Source organism: Anopheles moucheti, chromosome 3, assembly GCF_943734755.1.
Source record: "Anopheles moucheti chromosome 3, idAnoMoucSN_F20_07, whole genome shotgun sequence".
NCBI classification, from domain to species: Eukaryota; Metazoa; Arthropoda; class Insecta; order Diptera; family Culicidae; genus Anopheles; species Anopheles moucheti.
In genome coordinates this window covers 43,436,682-43,458,867 of record NC_069141.1, presented here as the reverse complement: position 1 = coordinate 43,458,867, position 22,186 = coordinate 43,436,682, and the positions used below count along the sequence as shown (strand labels likewise).

At 45.6% G+C, this 22,186-nt stretch overlaps 1 protein-coding gene across 1 annotated transcript; it reads left to right on the top strand.

Moving 5' to 3' along the window:
* The first annotated feature begins 6,492 nt into the window (after window positions 1-6,492).
* LOC128302735 (cytochrome b5-related protein-like) lies at window positions 6,493-8,209 on the top strand. The gene is made up of 4 exons (XM_053039595.1): window positions 6,493-6,747; window positions 6,822-7,213; window positions 7,291-7,707; window positions 7,789-8,209. Exons 1-4 carry the CDS (start codon window positions 6,493-6,495, stop codon window positions 8,207-8,209), a joined length of 1,485 nt encoding a protein of 494 aa, XP_052895555.1.
* Window positions 8,210-22,186: the final 13,977 nt, after the last annotated feature.

Sequence of the window (22,186 nt, the reverse complement as noted above, 5' to 3'; positions counted from 1 at the left end):
CATCGAAATTATTCGTTGATCTCGTTAATACTAGAGCAGACATAAACGTTTTATTTTAATTTTTTTGAATTTGTGGTTGTTTCATAAATAATTTTGAACACCTGTTTGTGTCTCTTTTTATAGTACGTGGTATAGAAAAGAGAGCATGATCGTTATTTTCAAGATATCGACATATAAACATGTGTACCGTTTGTCCGCACTCCATTTGTAGCATGTCAGACATTCGTCGACCAACCATTTGAATATGAAAATCTATGAATTATTGATCTATAAATAATTAATATTTGGTGGTATGGAATGTTGAGCTGGAATAGGAAATAAAAAATATATATAGAAATCAAAAATATATACAATTTATGACATAATATAACATAGGTCTATGAATGTTTATGAATGTTATGTTATGAAGGTCATTATCTTATCTCTGTCAGCTTATCTATGTACTTCTTTAATACTTGGTGATTGCTTAAGCATAATCCAGTCAAGATTTGCACTAAAAGCTACCATATTGTTGAGTCGTGCATTATTCGATGTATTATTTGATTGTTTGATTGAATTAAATACTTTCTGTGAACGTCAAAGACTTTTCAAGTATATACAAAAGGAAATTCTCTAAACATTCGTACCCATATCCTACGATGCATTCTCTCGCCTATTAAGCTTCACACCTCACATATTATGATAAGGATGCAATAGTAAACCACCTTGATACCGATAGGGACATTATAATCATCAAAATTTATTGATCACATCGAATGCCCAGAGTTGTGCTGACAAAAAAATCCTCGAGAAGCATTTTTTAAAGCAAGCGTTGTATTTTCGTAGCTATATCACGTGCACGTGTTACTTTAGTGAGTAATATTTTCATTCATAATATTTCAAGTTACTCAGAAAAGTTAAAAATTAATAATTTATATGTTTTTGTTTGAATTACGTTGGAAATAAGCTTTACTAGTTTGTTGTGAACTCTAACATTACTAAAAATACCACTTCCTTCCAGGAAAACTAGTATCTGAAAACAACCTTGAATTTCAAGCTATTCGTAGAAAAAGACCTCGATATTGACCTCGAACATACACTAAAGCTCACGCTCAAAACTGCACACAGTTATTTTATCAGATTAATTTGAATCCCCGAGGCATTTTTAATATTTCGCATACATTTGCTTCGCAGTCGTCGTGTTGGGGATGGTCGTAAACTGGGTTGATTAGTAAAGCGCTGATGATTCAATCGGTCAAGATGCTGTTGTGTTGGCGAAGTGTATTCTTTGAGAAATATGCAAAGCACCCGAAAACCGATCGACCGTTAGCATACCGCGTTCGATAACCTGATTTCCAGATCTGTTACTAGCGAAAGAGAGAGAAGTGGCGCTCCAAACGGCGAAGAAAGCACTCAAAACAAACTTGCAATACGTTGCATAATCAGCGCCGCGTTCGTACTTTGCCATGCTGGAATAGGCAAATCGTTGCAATACGCCACGGTGCAATGACCTCGACGGTGTCCACGTGGCTGCACGCGTTCAAAATAAACCAACACATTTTTAGGTGTAATCGGTGACAATTTATTTCCTCATTGTGTTCCGACGATTTTATTCACAATCATCCCCGCTAAAACCCCAGATAGGAGGTGTGTAAGGTTTGTTAACGTTCTTGGACATTTCCACGATACGCTCACTGGCAAATCCGGTTCACAATCACTTTTTTGATAGATCTGCTCAGTATTAGGAACACCGCGAGCCATCTATTTCGGTTTTAGCGAGCGAACCGTGGATTCGTCCGCCACAGTGTTGCCGACGATCGCGTCCGGACTGGACGCGTGTGTGTGTTGAGTGATTTTGCATTGTGCATTGTTGTTTCGTTGCTGCAAAACTACTCGTGAACAGCGGTGAAGCTCTCGACGGCGGGGAAAGCTGTGTTGCTGTCCGTTGTCCACGGATTGGTGAATATTGGACGCAGCCGGTTTTAAGTTTTGTGTGTGCATGGAGCGTTTGTAAGGCGTTTCGTGATAAGTTTGCTCCAAGTAAAGCCGATTTTTATGATTTCTGACATTATTAATATTCATCAATATTCATGATCGCTGCAGGACAGCGAACGATCGATGTTAGAAGGTGCATCAAACACGAGTTATATGTTTGTGAAATTATTTACCAATGCAACCACCGTTAAATAAAACGTTCTTTTTGATGTTCCAATACGATCGGGCGTGGTTTTCCCCGAACCGGTCCATTTAGTGACAATAAACATTATCAAAGGGCGCCCGAAGGGAGCTTAACCGGTTTGCGCGCAGCTGTTGTTATGAATATCCGGTTTAGATTTATAGATCGTTCTAATAGGGCAGTGTGCTTGAAATGATTCATATAAAAATTCTTATCCAAAATCTTGCAGCTTCAAACTTGAAGTCCACGTGCGAATTCTATCCGTTGGGGACATTTGCAATTCAAATGTTTCCAGAACAACAGCTCACAGCTCAATGTGGACCCTTAAAACTGATGGTGGTTGATCACAAAACAGGAAACCATTGTTTCGGTCGAAAATAGGTTGGCTTTTAGGTTCGGATGTGAGTGCTAAATATGTTTAAATTTTAACGACTACACCATACGTGTGCTAAACCTTGAAGCGACCAGTGGTTCCAAGGATTACTCGTCGAGCGTTTTGTCACCCTCAAAACGGGCACAAAGAAAACAGTTTTAAGTGAAGTGGTACGTGATTCGTCAAGATACATACAAGTGACGGTGTCCCAGCAGGTGAGAGAGTTTCTGTATCTCATGCACACACTATCGTTCGCATCGCCCTGCTCGATGGTGCATCGGAAACTAGTGATCTGTAACGCGATCTGTGCCGGAAAGCATAAACATCAAATAAAGCCCCATTTGCCCAAGGTCGCGAGCGTTGACAACATTTTTGCTGGCATGTGGCCGTTTATCGCTTACCGTTTGCGCTATTCGGTACAGTGGTGGGTGATTTAATGAAAGTGAGGGATTGTTTTAAAAATAATGAAGATATGACAAATGATTCAGCTGATGCGTGACTGAGCACAGCCACTGTTTGGTATAAATTAAACAACAGTTGCAGTGAAATGAACGGGCTGGGTAGATTTTGTTGGAATAAATACGTTCGTTTGTTGCGCACCGAGCGCAGCATGGTTGGGCAACTGTCAGTGTATGCACGCGCGGATAAAAGATGTACACGATGAAGTATGTTTATAAGGGGCCCGATTAAACTCACATTACAAGCTGTCCTACTTTGAATTGAATTTAAAAAATCCGTAATATTGAGAGTAATATTCGGGCTTTAAATAAGCAATTAAATAAGCTCAAGAAGGGTTTGAATTGCAATTTATATGTATTATGCAGTTTTTATTCATGAAGAACGGCCAGAACTTATTGCTATGTTCTCTATGTTTGTACCACGCAGAGCTTCTCCGGCAGACCACGCGAAGGTCCTCAGCAAAAGTTGCAGGACGTTAACAGAATTTCTCCTCGGTTGGCCCAGAGAATTCGAATTTGACACGCTTGCCAAACCTTGCAAGCTGAATCGTATCCAATGCTTGCAAGCCTACAAACCGAAACCAGGGATTCTGTTCAATATTGCTTCCAGTTGTTAATCGTTCTACCGAATTATAAAACCAGACTTACTCTTACTCTGCCCCAGACTTTTATAGAAAATTTTACAAGCATTTTTGTTTCCTCTGGTTCCATACAATAGTTTCTATTTATCCAACCTCACAATATCCAATATATTTAACCAACAATATTCAACCACCCGCAACAATGTAGAATTATGAGATGTATTGAATGTATTGAACCCAGGAGATCAATTTGGATTTAGTATTAGAAATAAACAGACTGGCAGACATTAAAAATTAATGGAAAATTGAAAATTGCAGTGAAAAGTGTTAAATTCTGTTGCTCTTTTTATTATTATACTTTGTAATATATTCAATTCCTCGCCAATTCTTGTATCACCTATTTGATTCCAATTCGATTCTCCCTATCATACGTTTCTATCTGTTTTACTTTCCCTTTTTGTTTACTTGCTTTGTGTTGCTTATATTTTTCTAAAATTGTTCTTAATCTAAATCTAAATGTTTTCCTACGTTATATAAATGTTTGTATTTAGTTTTCTTATATTTCTTATATCGCACCATTCGTTAGGCCCTTATGTTGATTAGTAGTTTAGTTGCAAACCTAGAGTTGGCATGTGTAATTAAATAAACAAAGACATTTTGAAAATCGTGAGAACCCACTGCACTCCCACTGAACCCACTGAACTCACCGAATAACTGGTCGAACGAGTTCAACGATTGATTTCGTAGGAAAAGTTTGGGACAGATCGAGGGAACAATTTTTGATGGAAAATTCCGTAAGTCCACATTCTCAAATATTTTGTTTGTTTTGTTTATCTTAATTCAGATTGTATGATCTTTATTTATTATTCTGTATGTTGAAATCGTTTCTGTGAATTTGAGCTAAACCAAGTGGAAGGGCACCGGTGTTGTTGGTCGTATTTAGATTTGGTACCGTACCGACACATTGCGTAATGTACTTATTCTTTTGGATTGGGGAGTAAATGCAATGTCGCAGCCGATGTTGGCTTGTTTTTATCTATATGCTACAAAGTCAAAGAGTTGTATGATTCTGAGGTGACTTTAATGGCTTTTGTTCTAATTGCTTATATGGTTATTAGGTTATTAGTGTTTCCATCTAAAAAGAATGGAAAATACAAGTTATATCTGGTGGAGTATTACCGGAGAATGTTATACTAGATTATACGCTAGAGTATTTTCGCTCGGTCCGTTTCTCCGGCTAAAGCCGAGACTGATCGCCGTCACTCGGACTTTTTTCTCTTTAACCATCGATTGAGACACATCGCAAAATAAAGTATAGTTTATTTATTCTTCTTTTTCTTTTCCACGCCGATTCTGCATTCATGATAACCACTGAAGAAAGTGCACAGGTTGTTGAATTTGAATTTCATATATTTTGTTTGGTTTAATAATTTATCGGAGCTCGTGTTTGTCTAGCTATGTACTGAATTGAATTCTGGCTATAATTTGTAGCACAAAATTTTGCTTCTTAATTTCACTCTTACGCTCTCTCTCTCTCCTTCTCTCTTTCTCTCTCTCTCTCTCTCTCTCTCTCTCTCTCTCTCTCTCTATCTATCTCTTCTTGGCGTAAGGACCTACTAGGTCATGCCTGGCATTTCTGGCTTACTAGACTTATTTTATCACGTAGCCGGATAGACAATTCTTGTTCCTTTATTACCTTTATTGTCTGCTTAGAGCTACACAACTTAACCTAACTTTTAACACCTTTCCTATAATGCCAATAGTATAAAATAAAGCGCGAAAGGTTTTTTTCATTAGCGGCCTGATGTTTCGAATATTTGCAATTCAATATCTTTAATTGATTGATCCTTCAAAACCGTTAGACTTTCCCGAATGAATAACACATGGTGCAAAGGTTTTTTTTAAATACCCAACACATAACATAACCAAATTGTGACTAAGTTTATATTGTATAATGCTATATATTCCTCATTGGTCGGACTGACTAGAACGGCTACGTGGTAAAATAAGTTAATACGACCTGACCTTTCATAAAAAAAAACAAAGCAAAACATATTAAATATAAATTCTAGTATGGTCTGGCCGTTCTCACGAAACAAAAACAATCAAACATACAAAAAAGTCTAAACCAAAGGAATAAATTATAAATTAAATAAATTTTGAATCGTGATTTCCGCTTCGGAGAGGTTCATTCGCCTTGTATGCCCTTTGCATTTCAAATATCGTTTGAGTTTGCATTTCTCACTTCTACTAATTTCCACGGATGAGTAAGTTTTTGGTTACGCGACGTCTTTAATGTCTTTAATTTAAAAAATGTAAAACTTATTTATCACACGTAGGATCTGAAAAGCGCGTAACGCATTAGACCAGTGAGCATGATTAGTATCAGGAAGCAATGGAACCAAGTATTATTTACAACCCACACAAACAAGAATCAATTCATTTAGGGCAATCATATTACGTTGTTTTATGGTTGGACGGAAACAGGTAGTCCTTCAATAGATTGGATCATAAAATAACGAAAACATTGTTTGCACCCCTAGTCACACGATCCAATGAACCTGGCACGATTCCTAACGTAGTCGTAAACATTACAACAATCTAGTTCCAGCGCGTAGCGCTATGTCGATCACAAAAACCCGTCATTTACATAGTCGAGCTACGTCACTTGTCTAGCGCAGTGGCGCTCCAAACCCCGCCAACGGTGCCACGCTCAAGTTCACGGTCAGCATCTGGCGTGTGATAAACGGCCCCCTAATCCATTATTGAAAATCTCCAGCAAATCAGCCCATTGTGCCCATCTGGCCGTGTGATTGGGTGATAGTCAACATTAATTATCGTAAAAAATGTCTCAAGCTTTGCTTCTCTTTCATGCCTCACCTCAAACATCTCGTTCAGTTGGCACACTGTGGCCGTAACATCGTCATGGCCGAAAGATGCGAAGGAAAGTCATCCCATTTGTCAGCTGTTCAAGCAACCGCGGTAACGTATGCGACGGACATAACGTATCGCTATCCGACATTTCGCGACGAACCTTTCAAGAGCGTGCACAACTGGCTAGAGGGCAGACGGTACGACGATGGTGCCGAAGGTCTCTGGCGCATCAACGATGGTCTGTACGATCTGGAAGATTTTGCACGTACCCATCCGGGCGGCGCCGAGTGGATACGTTTAACGAAGGTGTGCGATCGTGCGGCAACAGCGATACACGATCCTCAAAATGGTTGTTACAGGCAAGTCCGATTGTATTGCAGGGAACCGACATTACGGAAGCATTCGAAACGCATCACATCAGCCGACGGGCGGAACAGATGCTTCCGAAGTTCTATGTTCGGCAGGCAGCGCAGCCACGGAACGTCAGGTTAACGTTTCATGAGCATGGATTCTACCGAACGCTTAAGCGACGCATTCGCAAGCAGCTTGACTATGTGGATCCCACACCAAAGGAACACTCACGTCGGATATTGGATGCGCTGATTGGAGCGGTACTGGTGACGGCTTATCTGGCAGTGAGGCATGAAAGTTTCACCATTGGACTAGTTTGTGCCGTTTGCGTAAACGCAACCATTATTGCCGCACATAACTTCCTGCACCAGCGGGACAACTGGCGCATGTACGTTTTTAACATCGCATTTCTGAGTTATCGGTAAGTTGGACGTGCTTGTATTGCTGCATAGCCAGGAACCTTGCCTCCCTTACGATATCTCTTGATGTGATCCGCAGGGAATGGCGTGTGTCTCATGTGATGTCCCACCATCTGTACCCGAACTCAGTGCTCGATATGGAAATTTCTTCGTTCGAACCCTTCCTGTGCTACTTACCGTGGGCGGATCTCAAGAACAGCTTCCAGCGTTACGGCTCCTGGTTTTATGGGCCGTTCATATATGGATCGATCTTCCTCAGCGAGTATCTTAAGCGACTGATGGAGAGCTTCAGTCAGGGAAAGAACCGATTCCACTTGGATGACATCGTCCCGTTTGTGATACCTGCGTTCTTGTGCGCTATCAATCCGGATCGGATCCAAGTGATTCTACAGATGTGGTTGTTTGTGGTGCTGATGGCTAGTTTCTTCTTCGGTCTGATCGGATTAAGCGCTGGCCATCATCATCCGAAAGCGCTACACTCCGGTGATTTGTTTCCGTACGTTACATCAGTGACTGTTTCATTCCATCGTGCGATCTAAACGTCTGAAGTACTTTCTATTTTTCTCATCTCTAATAGCAATGACATCGATTTCGGACTGTACCAGATGGCAACGATTGTCGAGCGGCGAGGCGTCGAAGGATCTTTGCTGAAGGTGATAACCACCTTCGGGGATCACTATTTGCACCACCTGTTTCCAACACTTGATCATGCGATCTTGCCACAGTTGAACGGTGTGTTTCTCGCGACCTGTCACGAATTTGATGTTGGTAAGCGATGCAGTTCTTGGTTTTCGCAGTATCTTGCTCAAAATTTGCAGCTTGCTCGTGTGCACGCCAAGCAGTACCAACCACAAAAGTCGCAGAAAAAAGCCAAACCGAAAATGGATAGGGTGAATAGTACCGTAAATAGCGGACGTAAAACATTCCTGTCAACGCGTTGTAACAAATCAACAAAAGAATTGATGGATTGCAATTTACGGAAAATAGCTCTTAGATAGGAGAAACTATACCACTATTATAATTATTCTTATTCTTATTATTGTTTATTAGTAATTTGAAATATGAAAATGTAATCACAGAAGACGTACTTCTTCATCAATAATAATAATAGCATTATTTCTCGCTGTTTGCAACATAGTTAAAGAAAAGTCAGTCAGAAGAATTACGTTACCCGATGTAAAAGTGTTTAAATAAATTGTCTAGATTTCGTGTGTGTAACATAACTGTGACGTTTTTAAATTGTACTACGATATCTGTCAAAATTAGGTTTTTTTGGTGCATGGTGGTGTTCTGTAATTACGGTTATGTAAAAATTGTTCTCGAGGAATTTCATGTTCTGCCTCTTGGGTTTGCACTGGAGAAACATCTAACTGACCAGGAAATTTGTTTCAACGCTGTATTTATAGAATAAACTTCAATCGGAGCGCATAGTACGCGCGATTCTACAGAACAATGTTTCTTCTAGAGCGACTGCGAAGCTTTTCAACACATCAGCTTGTTTCACTCGATCCATATCCATGAGACTTGGCGTGTACTAGCAACTTAGCATATTTACCATGACGAGTTGATGTCATTGCGTATCGGGAAATGGTTTGTTTTTGTTCATCAGGCGTTACAACCTTGTAATTAGTTTGAGTCCAAATTCTATTGCTTTCCTGTTAATCCCTACATCGAACATATCCGAAAAGTGTCTTCCTTCGATGAGATCATTTTTAATCCAGAAACTTTTTGGATCTAGTGACCTATGACTGTGGTGGGATTACATGAAACGAGTTGTAGCTGTTAAAGGAGGAGAGAAAGAGAGAAAGCGAGGACGACAAGTGCGGAAGCTTCCTATAGTTAGTTTTTTTAAAATCTTCTTCTGGACTCCTATTACGAGTCTCGAATTCAGGGTATGGATGACAATTAGAACGCCATGCTGCGGGTGGCGGTCATTCTCCCCTTTAAACATGCATACAGAACCAACCTTTTCGACACCACTCTATGTGGGTTTTCACTCTGGACATCTGTATATTTCGTTTCTACATGGCTGCTATCACTATGTTTTGTGTTCTTGTGACTGGAACACAATTAAAAATGTGAAGTCGCAAAACGGGTTTAGTTACATAGGTTACACGTTTTTTACATAAAAGAAACTAACTTAACCGCCTAGCCTAAATCGCACACGCACCCTGCTTGATCGCCTGCCAATTGTCGAGTCCCTGGTGTGTGCTCGTCCTGCACACACACGATCCGTGATAGGCGCGCCCTTACGTTGCACGTGGAACGCTGTCAGCCTAACGTCTGATGGTCTGTCACCCGTAGTGACAAACGCAGAGTTGCATGTCGAGCGACGTTCTGTCCACAACATCTCCCCCTGTTAAGATAGCTGGTACTGGTTCAACCAACGTGGAGGTCTTTTATTCCTAGAAGATCTACGTGGTGCTTGTACCAGCTGCGTTTCCTCATTGTTGTCTTCTGATGTGTATGTAGGATTGCTGGTAGCTAACAGGACAGGAGATTCCTCGTATGGCGTAAGTGAGCATGAGGTGTTCACGGAAGATGAATCGGAGGATGAAGACGATGACGGCGAGAACGCTGACGATGACGGTGAGGACGCGGACGATGTAGACTTAGACACAGGTGACGGAATAAAAACTGGTAAAACCGGTGATGCCGATTAAGACGCAGATGACGGATCATCTCGATTGACGGTAGATATCGGCGATGTACTTGGCTTAGTGTCCAACGTGTCTAAAAGTATATGCAACGCCAAAGGTTGTACAGGACCTTTGATTCGGTGAGAGCTTGCGGTGCGTCCGCGCGTCTGGTTTATGTGCCTACGAAGTATGCGCTGATCACTGGTCCTAACCTCGTACATAACGCTGCCACATCTCCTGGTTACAATTGCTGATTCCCTTTTCCAATTATTTCTTCTGAACGTCTTAACATAAACAAGGTCTCCGCATTGCAACCCTCTCACATTCCCTGATACATTTGGCCTTTCTATAAGTGCACTTGGTCGCAACAAATCAAAACATGTACGTATCTGACGACCTAACATGACCTCGGCTGGTGACTTATTTCCATCAATAGCAGGGTTTGGAGTAAATCGGTAGGTTTGCAAAAGAAGGGTTCTCTAGTAAACTGCGTGCTATTGTCACTCACCAGTGTGACTGGATTACCGAAACGTGCAAATATTCCTCGTAGAATAGCTATAGTTGCTGAAGCAATGGTACTTGCTGTTTTTCTAATCTAAGGCCATTTTGAATGGGCATCTACAACAATAAGGAAGTAATCTCCTTCCACTGGGCCAGCGTAATCAGTGGAGGATCAATCCCCTTGGAGGCCCAGGGCGGAATTATAGTTGGGGCTTCTAATTTTAAAAACGATGCAGGAGGGAAGGGGAACATTGGAATGAGACAAGGCGAAAAGCGCAGTAAGAAAGGGCCTACTCCGCCTATCGTCTTATTCGCCGCTGGGCCACCCCTAATCATTTTCTTCAAATGGTCCGCCAGGGCCATCACCATCTTCGAATACAATAACGGAACCGGCTATATCACCACCAACACCAGTTACCACTGTATATGTACTCTTCTAAATGGAGCTACAATCATACGTGCGCCAATTTCGAGAAGCAGCACGTGGTGGAATTTACAACTACAGCATTCAAGGAGCACTTTGCCATCGAATTGGTTCGCTCGCAGTGCTTACGGGATATTCGCCATGCAACACTCAGTTGCAGCGGATACATGAGGACACAGTATCAAAACTCAATGATCATTGTTTGTGCTTTTGGGCAAACCAGATCTGTTCATCACCGTAACTTGTAATCCGAGTCTTGATAACAGGAATATAGTCCAGTACGATTTGCAATACAGAATGAGCGAGTTACTAAGTTGTGAATTTCGATTCTTTTATTTATTTGTTATTTAGTGGATTGTTTAACATTGTGTATCCCATTAAGCAAACAACGCAAATTTTATTTAATAATAATAGTAATTTGTGTTGTGCACAGCCGGTTAGATTTGCATAGCTTTTAGCATTTGAAAACTAAAATCAAGTCAAGTTTTTGTGTTGAAAGACTACCTCCATGATCAAACAAACATCAGCAAAGTATCGAAAACAAAGTTCCCTTGCGTACAACTCAGAGTTCTATTGCGTAGCCCTGAAACCGGGCCGTTAAGCTAGTCTATATATAAACGTTTGTATGAGCTAAGGAGAACCATAACGCCACTACTTGGATCACGTTTTCTACGATTTACGTACATTTATGATTCCTGATTAGTCCAACGCCTTCTACGATTTTTTCGCCCAAGGTACAGTTTCCAATCGGTTTAATTTTTCGGTAACAATCAGCGAAATTTCTTAGCAACCTGTTCCGCTCATGTAGATGTTTTAGGCGATGAACAAAAATTAACGGTTGACTTCTGTGGTGAGCCCCTACTTACTGAACTTTTTCAACAATTGATCATGTTTTATAACATTCTATGATCCATTAGGTGCAGGGCCACGAGAGTTGCCAAAATGCTGGCAAATTTGTCCAATGACCAAATCAGCTGGTCAACTGTGAAAACCACTATACCGTTGCCGCGCACACAATTGTTTTCAGATTTACGATAGCAGGAGAGCATGTTTTTCAAGAGGTGGAAAAAAAATTGCGCTGCAGGTGAAATAACCTGCCCATCACTATTGCAATAAATAATTTGCCCATCACTATTGCATTGCCTACTATCAAACAAGTGAGAGCGTTCACTAGTTTAAGGAAGATGCTGTTTTCAGATTTCCGATACCAGGAGCATCCACGGAAGAGCACCTAGTACAGCAATTTTGCTCGAAACCGCCGAAAGGTATGCAATGTTTAAACACTAACTTTCCCGTTGGTCGTGAAAAATTTCTTCGAAAACTCCAGTTTCCGAGTGTATAGTACCAGGAGAGCATCCACGGAAGAGGTAGCACCTTGTACAGCAATTTTGGTCGAAAACCGCCGAAAGCCGTTGATTAGCCGTCAATTAGCCGTCAATTAGCAGTCATCTCCAACCTCGTGTAACCTCCCCCCTCGTGTCAACTCCCCCCTTGTGTCACCTCCCCCCTCGTGTCACCTCCCTCCTCGCGTCACCACCATCCACCCACGTGTCACCACCTACCTCCCACGTGTCACCTCCTACCTCCCACGTGTCACCACCCACCTCCAACAAGCAACCACCCACCACCCACGGGTCACCACCCACCTCCCACGGGCCCCCATCCACCTCCCACGAGTCACCACCTATCACCCGTCATCTTGTCCGCCATCTTGTCCGCCATCTTCTGTCCACCATCTTGTCCGCCTTCTTGTCCGCAATCTTGTGTCCGCCATCTTGGCCGCCATCTTGTCCGCCATCTTGGCCGCCATCTTGTGTCCGCCATCTTGTGTCCGCCGTCTTGTCCGCCATATTAGCCGCCATCTTGGCCGTCATCTTGTGTCCGCCATCTAGTCCGCCATCGTGGCCGCCATCTTGTCTGCCATCTTGTCCGCTATCTTGTATCCGCCATCTTGTCCGCCATCTTGTCCGCCATCTTGTGTCTGCCATCTTGTCCGCCATCTTGTCCGCCATCTTGTGTCTGCCATCTTGTCCACCATCTTGTGTCCGCCTTCTTGTCCGCCATCTTGTCCGCCATCTTGGCCGTCATCTTGTCCGCCATCTAATCCGCCATCTTGTCCGCCATCTTGTAACCGCTATCTTGTCCGCCATCTTGTGTCCGCCATCTTGGCCACCATCTAGACCCCCATCTTGGCCGCCATCTTGTCCGCCATCTTGGCCGCCATCTTGGTCCGTCATCTTGTCCGCCATCTTGGCCACCATCTTGTCCGCCATCTTGGTCCGCCATCTTGTGTCCGCCATCTTGGCCGCCATCTTGTCCGCCATCTTGGCCGCCATCTTGGCCGCCATCTTGGCCGCCATCTTGGCCGCCATCTTGTCCGCCATCTTGTGTCCGCCATCTTGGCCGCCATCTTGTCCGCCATATTGGCCGCCATCTTGTGTCCGCCATCTTGGCCGCCATCTGGGCCACCATCTTGTCCGCCATATTGGCCGCCATCTTGTGTCCGCCTTCTTGTCCGCCATCTTGTCCGCCATCTTGGCCGTCATCTTGTCCGCCATCTTGGCCGTCATCTTGTCCGCCATCTTGTCCGCCATCTTGTCCGCCATCTTGGCCGCCATCTTGTCCGCCATCTTGTTTGCCATCTTGTCCGCCATCTTGTTCGCCATCTTGTCCGCCATCTTGGCCGCCATCTTGTGTCCGCCATCTTGGCCGCCATCTTGACCCCCATCTTGGCCGCCATCTTGTCCGCCATCTTGGCCGCCATCTTGGTCCGTCATCTTGTCCGCCATCTTGGCCACCATCTTGTCCGCCATCTTGGTCCGCCATCTTGACCGCCATCTTGACCACCATCTTGTTCGCCATCTTGGGCCGTCATCTTGTCCGCCATCTTGGCCACCATCTTGTCCGCCATCTTGGCCGCCATCTTGACCGCCATCTTGTCCGCCATCTTGTTCGCCATTGCAGCCGTCATCTTGTCCGTCATATTGTCCGCCATCTTGGCCGCCATCTTGTGTCCACCATCTTGTCCGCCATCTTGTGTCCGCCTTCTTGTCCGCCATCTTGTCCGCCATCTTGGCCGTCATCTTGTCCGCCATCTTGTCCGCCTTATCAGCCGCCATCTTGGCCGTCATCTTGTGTCCGCCATCTAGTCCGCCATCTTGTCCGCCATCTTGTCCGCCATCTTGGCCGCCATCTTGTGTCCGCCATCTTGTCCGCCATCTTGTCCGCCATCTTGGCCGCCATCTTGGCCGTCATCTTGTGTCCGCCATCTTGTGTCCGCCATCTTGTCCGCCATCTTGTCCGCCATCTTGTGTCCGCCATCTTGGCCACCATCTTGTCCGCCATCTTGTCCGCCATCTTGTGTCCGCCATCTTGGCCGCCATCTGGGCCACCATCTTGTCCGCCATCTTGTCCGCCATCTTGTCCGCCATCTTGGCCGCCATCTTGTGTCCACCATCTTGTCCGCCATCTTGTGTCCGCCTTCTTGTCCGCCATCTTGTCCGCCATCTTGGCCGTCATCTTGTCCGCCATCTTGTCCGCCTTATCAGCCGCCATCTTGGCCGTCATCTTGTGTCCGCCATCTAGTCCGCCATCTTGTCCGCCATCTTGTCCGCCATCTTGGCCGCCATCTTGTGTCCGCCATCTTGTCCGCCATCTTGTCCGCCATCTTGGCCGCCATCTTGGCCGTCATCTTGTGTCTGCCATCTTGTCCACCATCTTGTCCGCCATCTTGTCCGCCATCTTGTGTCCGCCATCTTGGCCACCATCTTGTCCGCCATCTTGTCCGCCATCTTGTGTCCGCCATCTTGGCCGCCATCTGGGCCACCATCTTGTCCGCCATCTTGTCCGCCATCTTGTCCGCCATCTTGGCCGCCATCTTGTCCGCCATCTTGGACGCCATCTTGTCCGCCATCTTGTCCGCCATCTTGTCCGCAGTCTTGTCCGCCATCTTGTGTCCGTCATCTAGTGTCCACCATCTTGTCCGCCATCTTGTCCGCCATCTTGTGTCCGCCATCTTGTCCGCCATATTAGCCGCCATCTTGGCCGTCATCTTGTGTCCGCCATCTAGTCCGCCATCTTGTCCGCCATCTTGTCCGCCATCTTGGCCGCCATCTTGTGTCCGCCATCTTGTCCGCCATCTTGTCCGCCATCTTGGCCGCCATCTTGGCCGTCATCTTGTGTCCGCCATCTTGTGTCCGCCATCTTGTCCGCCATATTAGCCGCCATCTTGGCCGTCATCTTGTGTCCGCCATCTAGTCCGCCATCGTGGCCGCCATCTTGTCCGCCATCTTGTCCGCTATCTTGTGTCCGCCATCTTGTCCGCCATCTTGGCCGCCATCTTGTGTCTGCCATCTTGTCCGCCATCTTGTCCGCCATCTTGTGTCTGCCATCTTGTCCACCATCTTGTGTCCGCCTTCTTGTCCGCCATCTTGTCCGCCATCTTGGCCGTCATCTTGTCCGCCATCTAATCCGCCATCTTGTCCGCCATCTTGTGTCCGCTATCTTGTCCGCCGTCTTTTGTCCGCCATCTTGTGTCCGCCATCTTGGCCGCCATCTTGTCCGCCATCTTGGCCGCCATCTTGGCCGCCATCTTGTTCGCCATTGCAGCCGCCATCTTGTCCGCCATCTTGTCCGCCATCTTGTGTCCGCCTTCTTGTCCGCCATCTTGTCCGCCATCTTGGCCGCCATCTTGGCCGCCATCTTGTTCGCCATTGCAGCCGCCATCTTGTCCGCCATCTTGGCCGCCATCTTGTGTTCGCCATCTTGTCCGCCATCTTGTGTCCGCCATCTTGGCCGCCATCTTGGACGCCATCTTGTCCGCCATCTTGTCCGCCATCTTGTGTCCGCCATCTTGTCCGCCGTCTTGGCCGTCATCTTGTCCGCCATCTTGGCCGCCATATTGGCCGCCATCTTGTTTCCACCATCTTGTCCGCCATCTTGTGTCCGCCTTCTTGTCCGCCATCTTGTCCGCCATCTTGGCCGTCATCTTGTCCGCCATCTTGGCCGCCATCTTGTCCGCCATCTTGTGTCCGCCATCTTGTGTCCGCCTTATTGTCCGCCATCTTGGCCGCCATCTTGTCCGCCATCTTGGCCGCCATCTGGTCCACCATCTTGTGTCCGCCATCTTGTGTCCGCCATCTTGTCCGCCATATTGTCCGCCATATTAGCCGCCATCTTGTCCGTCATCTTGGACGCCATCTTGGCCACCATCTTGTCCGCCATCTTGTCCGCCATCTTCTGTCCGCCATCTTGTCCGCCATCTTGTGTCCGCCTTATTGTCCGCCATCTTGGCCGCCATCTTGTCCGCCATCTTGTGTCCGCCATCTTGTCCGCCATCTTGTGTCCGCCTTATTGTCCGCAATTTTGGCCGCCATCTTGTCCGCAGTCTTGTCCGCCATCTTGTCCGCCATCTTGGCCGTCATCTTGTCCGCCATCTTGTCCGCCATCTTGTCCACCATCTTGTGTCCGCCATCTTGTGTCCGCCATCTTGTCCGCCATATTGTCCGCCATATTAGCCGCCACCTTGTCCGCAGTCTTGTCCGCCATCTTGTCCGCCATCTTGGCCGCCATCTGTCCGCCACTTTGGCCGCCATCTTGGCCGCTATCTTGTGTCCGCCATCTTGTGCACCATCTTGGCCACCATCTTGTCCGCCATCTTGTCCGCCATCTTGTCCGCCATCTTGACCGCCATCTTGTTCGCCATCGTGGTCCGTCATCTTGGCCGCCATCTTGTTCGCCATTTTGTCCGCCATCTTGGCCGCCATCTTGTCTGCCATTTTGGCCGCCATCTTGTCCGCCATCTTGTCCGCCATCTTGTGTTTGCCATCTTGTCCGCTATCTTGGCCGCCATCTTGTCCGTCATCTTGGCCGCCATCTTGGCCACCATCTTGTCCGCCATCTTGTCCGCCATCTTGGCCGCCATCTTGTCCGCCGTCTTGGTCGCCATCTTGTCCGCCATCTTTTCCGCCATCTTGTCCGCCATCTTGTCCGCCATCTTGGCCGCCATCCGTCCGCCATCTTGGCCGCCATCTTGGCCGCTATCTTGTGTCCGCCATCTTGTCCACCATCTTGTCCGCCATCTTGGCCGCCATCTTGTCCGCCATCTTGTCCGCCATCTTGGCCGCCATCTTGTCCGTCATCTTGGCCGCCATCTTGGCCACCATCTTGTCCGCCATCTTGTCCGCCATCTTGGCCGTTATCTTGTCCGCCATCTTGTCCGCCATCTTGTCCGCAGTCTTGTCCGCCATCTTGTCCGCCATCTTGTCCGCCATCTTGTCCGCCATCTTGTCCGCCATCTTGGCCGCCATCTTGTCCGCCATCTTATCCGCCATCTTGTGTCCGCCATCTAGTCCGCCATCGTGGCCGCCATCTTGTGTCCGCCATCTTGTCCGCCATATTAGCCGCCATCTTGGCCGCCATATTGTCCGCCAGTTTGGCCGCCATATTGGCCGCCATCTTGTCCGCCATCTTGTCCGCCATCTTGTGTTCGCCATCTTTTCCGCCATCTTGTGTCCGCCATCTTGTGTCCGCCATCTTGGCCGCCATCTTGTCTGCCATCTTGTCCGCTATCTTGTCCGCCATCTTGGCCTCCATCTTGTGTACGCCATCTTGGCCGCCATCTAGGCCACCATCTTGTCCGCCATCTTGTCCGCCATCTTAGCCGCCATCTTGTCCGCCATCTTGTCCGCCATCTTGGCCGCCATCTTGTGTCCGCAATCTTGTCCGCCATCTTGTCCGCCATCTTGTCCGCCGTCTTGTGTCCGCCATCTTGTGTCCGCCATCTTGTCCGCCATCTTGGCCGCCATCTTGTCCGCCATCTTGGCCGCCATCTTGTCCGCCATCTTGTCCGCCATCTTGTGTTCGCCATCTTTTCCGCCATCTTGTGTCCGCCATCTTGTCCGCCATCTTGTCCGCCATCTTGTCCGCCATCTTGTCCGCCATCTTGTGTCCGCCATCTTGTCCGCCATCTTGTCCGCCATCTTTGTCCGCCATCTTGTGTCCGCCATCTTGTCCGCCATCTTGTCCGCCATATTGTCCGCCATCTTGGCCGCCATCTTGTCCGCCATCTTGGCCGCCATCTTGTCCGCCATCTTGTCCGCCATCTTGTCCGCCATCTTGTGTCCGCCATCTTGGCCGCCATCTTGTGTCCGCCATCTTAGCCGCCATCTTGTCCGCCATTTTGCCGGGGGAAGGTGGGCAGGGGGAAGGAAGATGTCACCTCCTTAACAACATGCTCTCCTGGTATCGGAAATCTGAAACCAGCTGGTTTGTATGAAAAGTTAGTGTATAAACATTGCATACCTTACGGCGGAAAATTGGTTGCAAAGTTAGTGTATAAACATTGCATACCTTACGGCGAAAAATTGGTTGCAAAGTTAGTGTATAAACATTGCATACCTTACGGCGGAAAATTGGTTGCAAAGTTAGTGTATAAACATTGCATACCTTACGGCGCAGTACAAGGTGCTACCTCTTCCGTGGATGCTCTCCTGGTACTATACATTCGAAAACTGGTAGTTTTCGAAGAAATTTTGCTCCACCAACGGGAAAGTTAGTGTTTAAATATTGCATACCTGATGCATTGCAATATTGCCCAGCTGATTCTGTCATTGGGCAAATTTGTCAGCATTTTGTCAACTCTAGTGGCACATGTTAATGTGAATTTCGATCGTTCGCTTGATTTTCGCTTATTAAGTTTGATGCTCCATGTTACTGCGGGAACAAAGTGCGGATTGCTGGATCCGCCGCCGTTGGTAGACCACGCGAAGATTGGCCTACCATGAAATTCTCGCGCCAGTTTCGGACCGTCGTAGCCAAATCGGACGTTAGGCTTGGCTCTGGAATTCCGGAGCTAGTTTCTAACGGTGGACCTTGCTAGTCGGAAAACCGTAGAAGTGAAAGCGCTCGGAATTGTTCGGGTCGGACAGTTAGGCTTTTGTTCTGATAAATCAGAATAAGTTCCTAATGTGGACCTCCGCTTAATTCGATTGCCAACACAGCGACTTGAAAAGCACCGGTTGAGGTTTAAAATACAAGTCTGGTTTATTAACAATTTCTCCTGTTTATATACTAACAATCTGTCTTGACACTTGAAAGAAAAAGCGAGATGAACGATAGAATCGTTCTCCTTACGTTAGCATATATTGTATTTGAAGGATCGAATTATTCTTCTTATGTTGGCAAATCTATTGGTGTCGGGTGTACACGCCCGTTGACGGTCGTATTGCGTCTGCTTATTTGCGATAATTGTCGTATAGTCGATTGTATTTGTTTACAGTATCAACGGTGAGGCTCTTATTGTTTATACGCTTTTCGAACGGGTCTCCGGACGTTGTTTACTTATGACCTCACGTATCTTTCAATTGTTATGTTTTGTTCCCCTTTTGAGGGCTGGCATGCTCATTCATGAATTTTGTCGCATTCTTTGTATTTCGACCGATTTCGCGAATTTCTTGATTGCTATGTTTATTCCCCTTTTGGGTGCTAGCATGTTCCTTCATGAATTCTTTTCGCGTTCGTAACACTCCAATTTTAGGTCGGTTGTCCGTGCGTCAAAAAATCCAAGAATTTCTGGACTGATCTCTTCGCTCATTGTGAAGACACTTGCGATCATTTCGTCACATTTACACTTGCACATTTACATCAGTATGAAACACACTATGTGCTCCTCAGGCACAATTTGATAGTCACTAGCAAATTATAGGGATACAACACCACAACGCACTCACTAATTTTTCTCAAACAAAATGAGTTTTCAATGTAAAAAACGAGACCGCTTTCAGCACGTACGACAATGTTTTAGCAAGACTATTATGATAGGTTCTTCACTGAATACATCGTTTTTATATCAATGCATACTTGAAGTATCTTTTTTCGTGTCCTTTTTTTAATTTTTGATCAACGATTTCGCGGTGATGATCTTCAACCGTATGGATTTCGAATTGGAAATTTTAAAACAATTTCAGTCTAACAACGATGCAAATGTTTCCGAGATTACAACAATGTAGTTTGAACAGTATTCTACACGGGGATATGATGAAGTGTTTGGACAGTTTGGGATGGGTGGACATAAGCTGAACCTACAATCCAGCTTCGAATAAGTAATAATCAAGAGAGACAGAAATGCTATTCCAAGAACCATGAAGTATCAAATATCGAACGGAAAAGAAAGTTCTAATGATTGCAATATGATTTTATTCATATTCTATGACAATGCTGGCTATGTCGTAGTACACTGACAGATTGTGTCAATTATAACATCATTACCGGCTTGCAAACTTGCAGAAATTGTGACAATCAAAATACTAAACACAATACTCCACCACAATACTATTTCGAAACACGTAGGCTGGACATTTTCACGGTTCAATGGGGGAGAGAAAACAATACCACACCACGAGTATCGCAATGGCAATAGCTTGCAAATATTGCGGATGTGAAAACAAGCATGGTTTCTATTCTAGCATCTAACGGTAGGATCATTTACGAACAGATGAAAAAATCCCGTTCAAGAAATAGAATACATGAATAGGTTGAAGTAAAAGGGCATACAAGGGTTCACGGAGCGGCCAGATGGTGTATTGGTAGCGCAGTCGGTCTGTACAAGATAGGACCACGGAAAAATTTCATTTGGACCACCAAACCTCCGTACGCAGCACTGACTATCCTACGGGTAAATAAAGTAAAAAAATAGAAATGGTAGGCTTAAACATCCTAAAGATGTCGTGCCGATAAAGAAGAAGGAGTTTGAATACACTGCATACTTCTCTTGCGTAGCCGTGTAACCGGGCCGATATAGCTAATCAAATAAAAAAAAAAATCTAACCAAGTGTTGTGTCGTCACTCATTAAAAATATATGCTGAGACAATTACACATTAAAACTCGTTTATTATAAAATTAAGACACGCACGGTAACATGAAAAACGACCGTCTCCAGTGGACGTACAAACGAGAAGAGAGACTGCACCAACGAGACAAGGGCCACACAAACGAGAAGGGCCCCAAGGATCGCGAGAGCGATCGGTACGCGCGAACAGTCTACGGCACATCGGTTGCTGTCGGTTCCCAGATAGCAACGAGTAATAGACTGGCTGCGTACGTGACCAAGGTGCACACAACACCAAGGATAACCAATTTTCTACCTTTTAAATTAGATTTTATGCTATAAATTAACTCTGCTGCTAAATTACCAAAAATCGCCCAATCGGCACAAGTTGTTTGGGAACCCCAACACGGCGAGGCCCTAGGCGACCGCCTACTCCGCCTACCGTTTGATCCGCCACTGAGCGTAATCAATGTGCACACGCTGCCATGGAGACGATGCTTTTGGCCATGCAACGGAAGGGTCTGTGGTCTGTTTGAAGGCGAAAATGTCGACCAAATATCATTTTATGAAACTTCGTCACGGCGAAGATGATGGCTAACCCTTCTCTGTCGATCTGGCTATACTTTTGTTCTGCCTTTGTGAGGGATCTTGGTGCGTGCTGAACAACTTTAATGGTACTTCTCAGATAAGATAACTTGTGACTCAACGTTGCTCCCAGACCAACACTAGACGCATCAGCTGATACCACTATTTCGAGTCGTGGTTCATAGTTTGCTCGAAAACCACCGAAAAACTACTTCAAAAACTACCAGTTTTTGAATGTTTAGTACCAGGAGAGCATACCACGGAAGAGGTAGCACCTAGTACAGCAATTTTGCTCGAAAACCACCGAAAAACTGCTTCAAAAACTACCTTTTTCCGAATGTTTAGTACCAGGAGAGCATACCACGGAAAAGGTAGCACCTAGTACAGCAATTTTGCTCGAAAACCACCGAAAAACTGCTTCAAAAACTACCAGTTTCCGAATGTTTAGTACCAGGAAAGCATACCTCGGAAGAGGTAGCACCTAGTACAGCAATTTTGCTCGAAAACCACCGAAAAACTGCTTCAAAAACTACCAGTTTTCGATAGTTTAGTACCAGGAGAGCATACCACGGAAGAGGTAGCACCTAGTACAGCAATTTTGATCGAAAACCACCGAAAAACTGCTTCAAAAACTACCAGTTTTCAAATATTTAGTACCAGGAGAGCATACCACGGAAGAGGTAGCACCTAGTACAGCAATTTTGATCGAAAACCACCGAAAAACTGCTTCAAAAACTACCAGTTTCCGAATGTTTAGTACCAGGACAGCATACCACGGAAGAGGTAGCACCTAGTACAGCAATTTTGCTCGAAAACCACCGAAAAACTGCTTCAAAAACTACCAGTTTTCGAATGTTTAGTATCAGGAGGGCATACCTCGGAAGAGGTAGCACCTAGTACAGCAATTTTGCTCGAAAACCACCGAAAAACTGCTTCAAAAACTACCAGTTTTCGATAGTTTAGTACCAGGAGAGCATACCACGGAAGAGGTAGCACCTA

What these genes read in the sequence shown, in the direction of transcription:
- LOC128302735 (XM_053039595.1), top strand. Translation starts at nt 6,493, where the DNA reads ATGGCCGAAAGATGCGAAGGAAAGTCATCCCATTTGTCAGCTGTTCAA. An exon ending in AGTGGATACGTTTAACGAAG is followed by an intron (nt 6,748 to 6,821) that starts GTGTGCGATCGT and finishes ATTGTATTGCAG; the next exon opens with GGAACCGACATTACGGAAGC. An exon ending in CACTCCGGTGATTTGTTTCC is followed by an intron (nt 7,708 to 7,788) that starts GTACGTTACATC and finishes CATCTCTAATAG; the next exon opens with CAATGACATCGATTTCGGAC.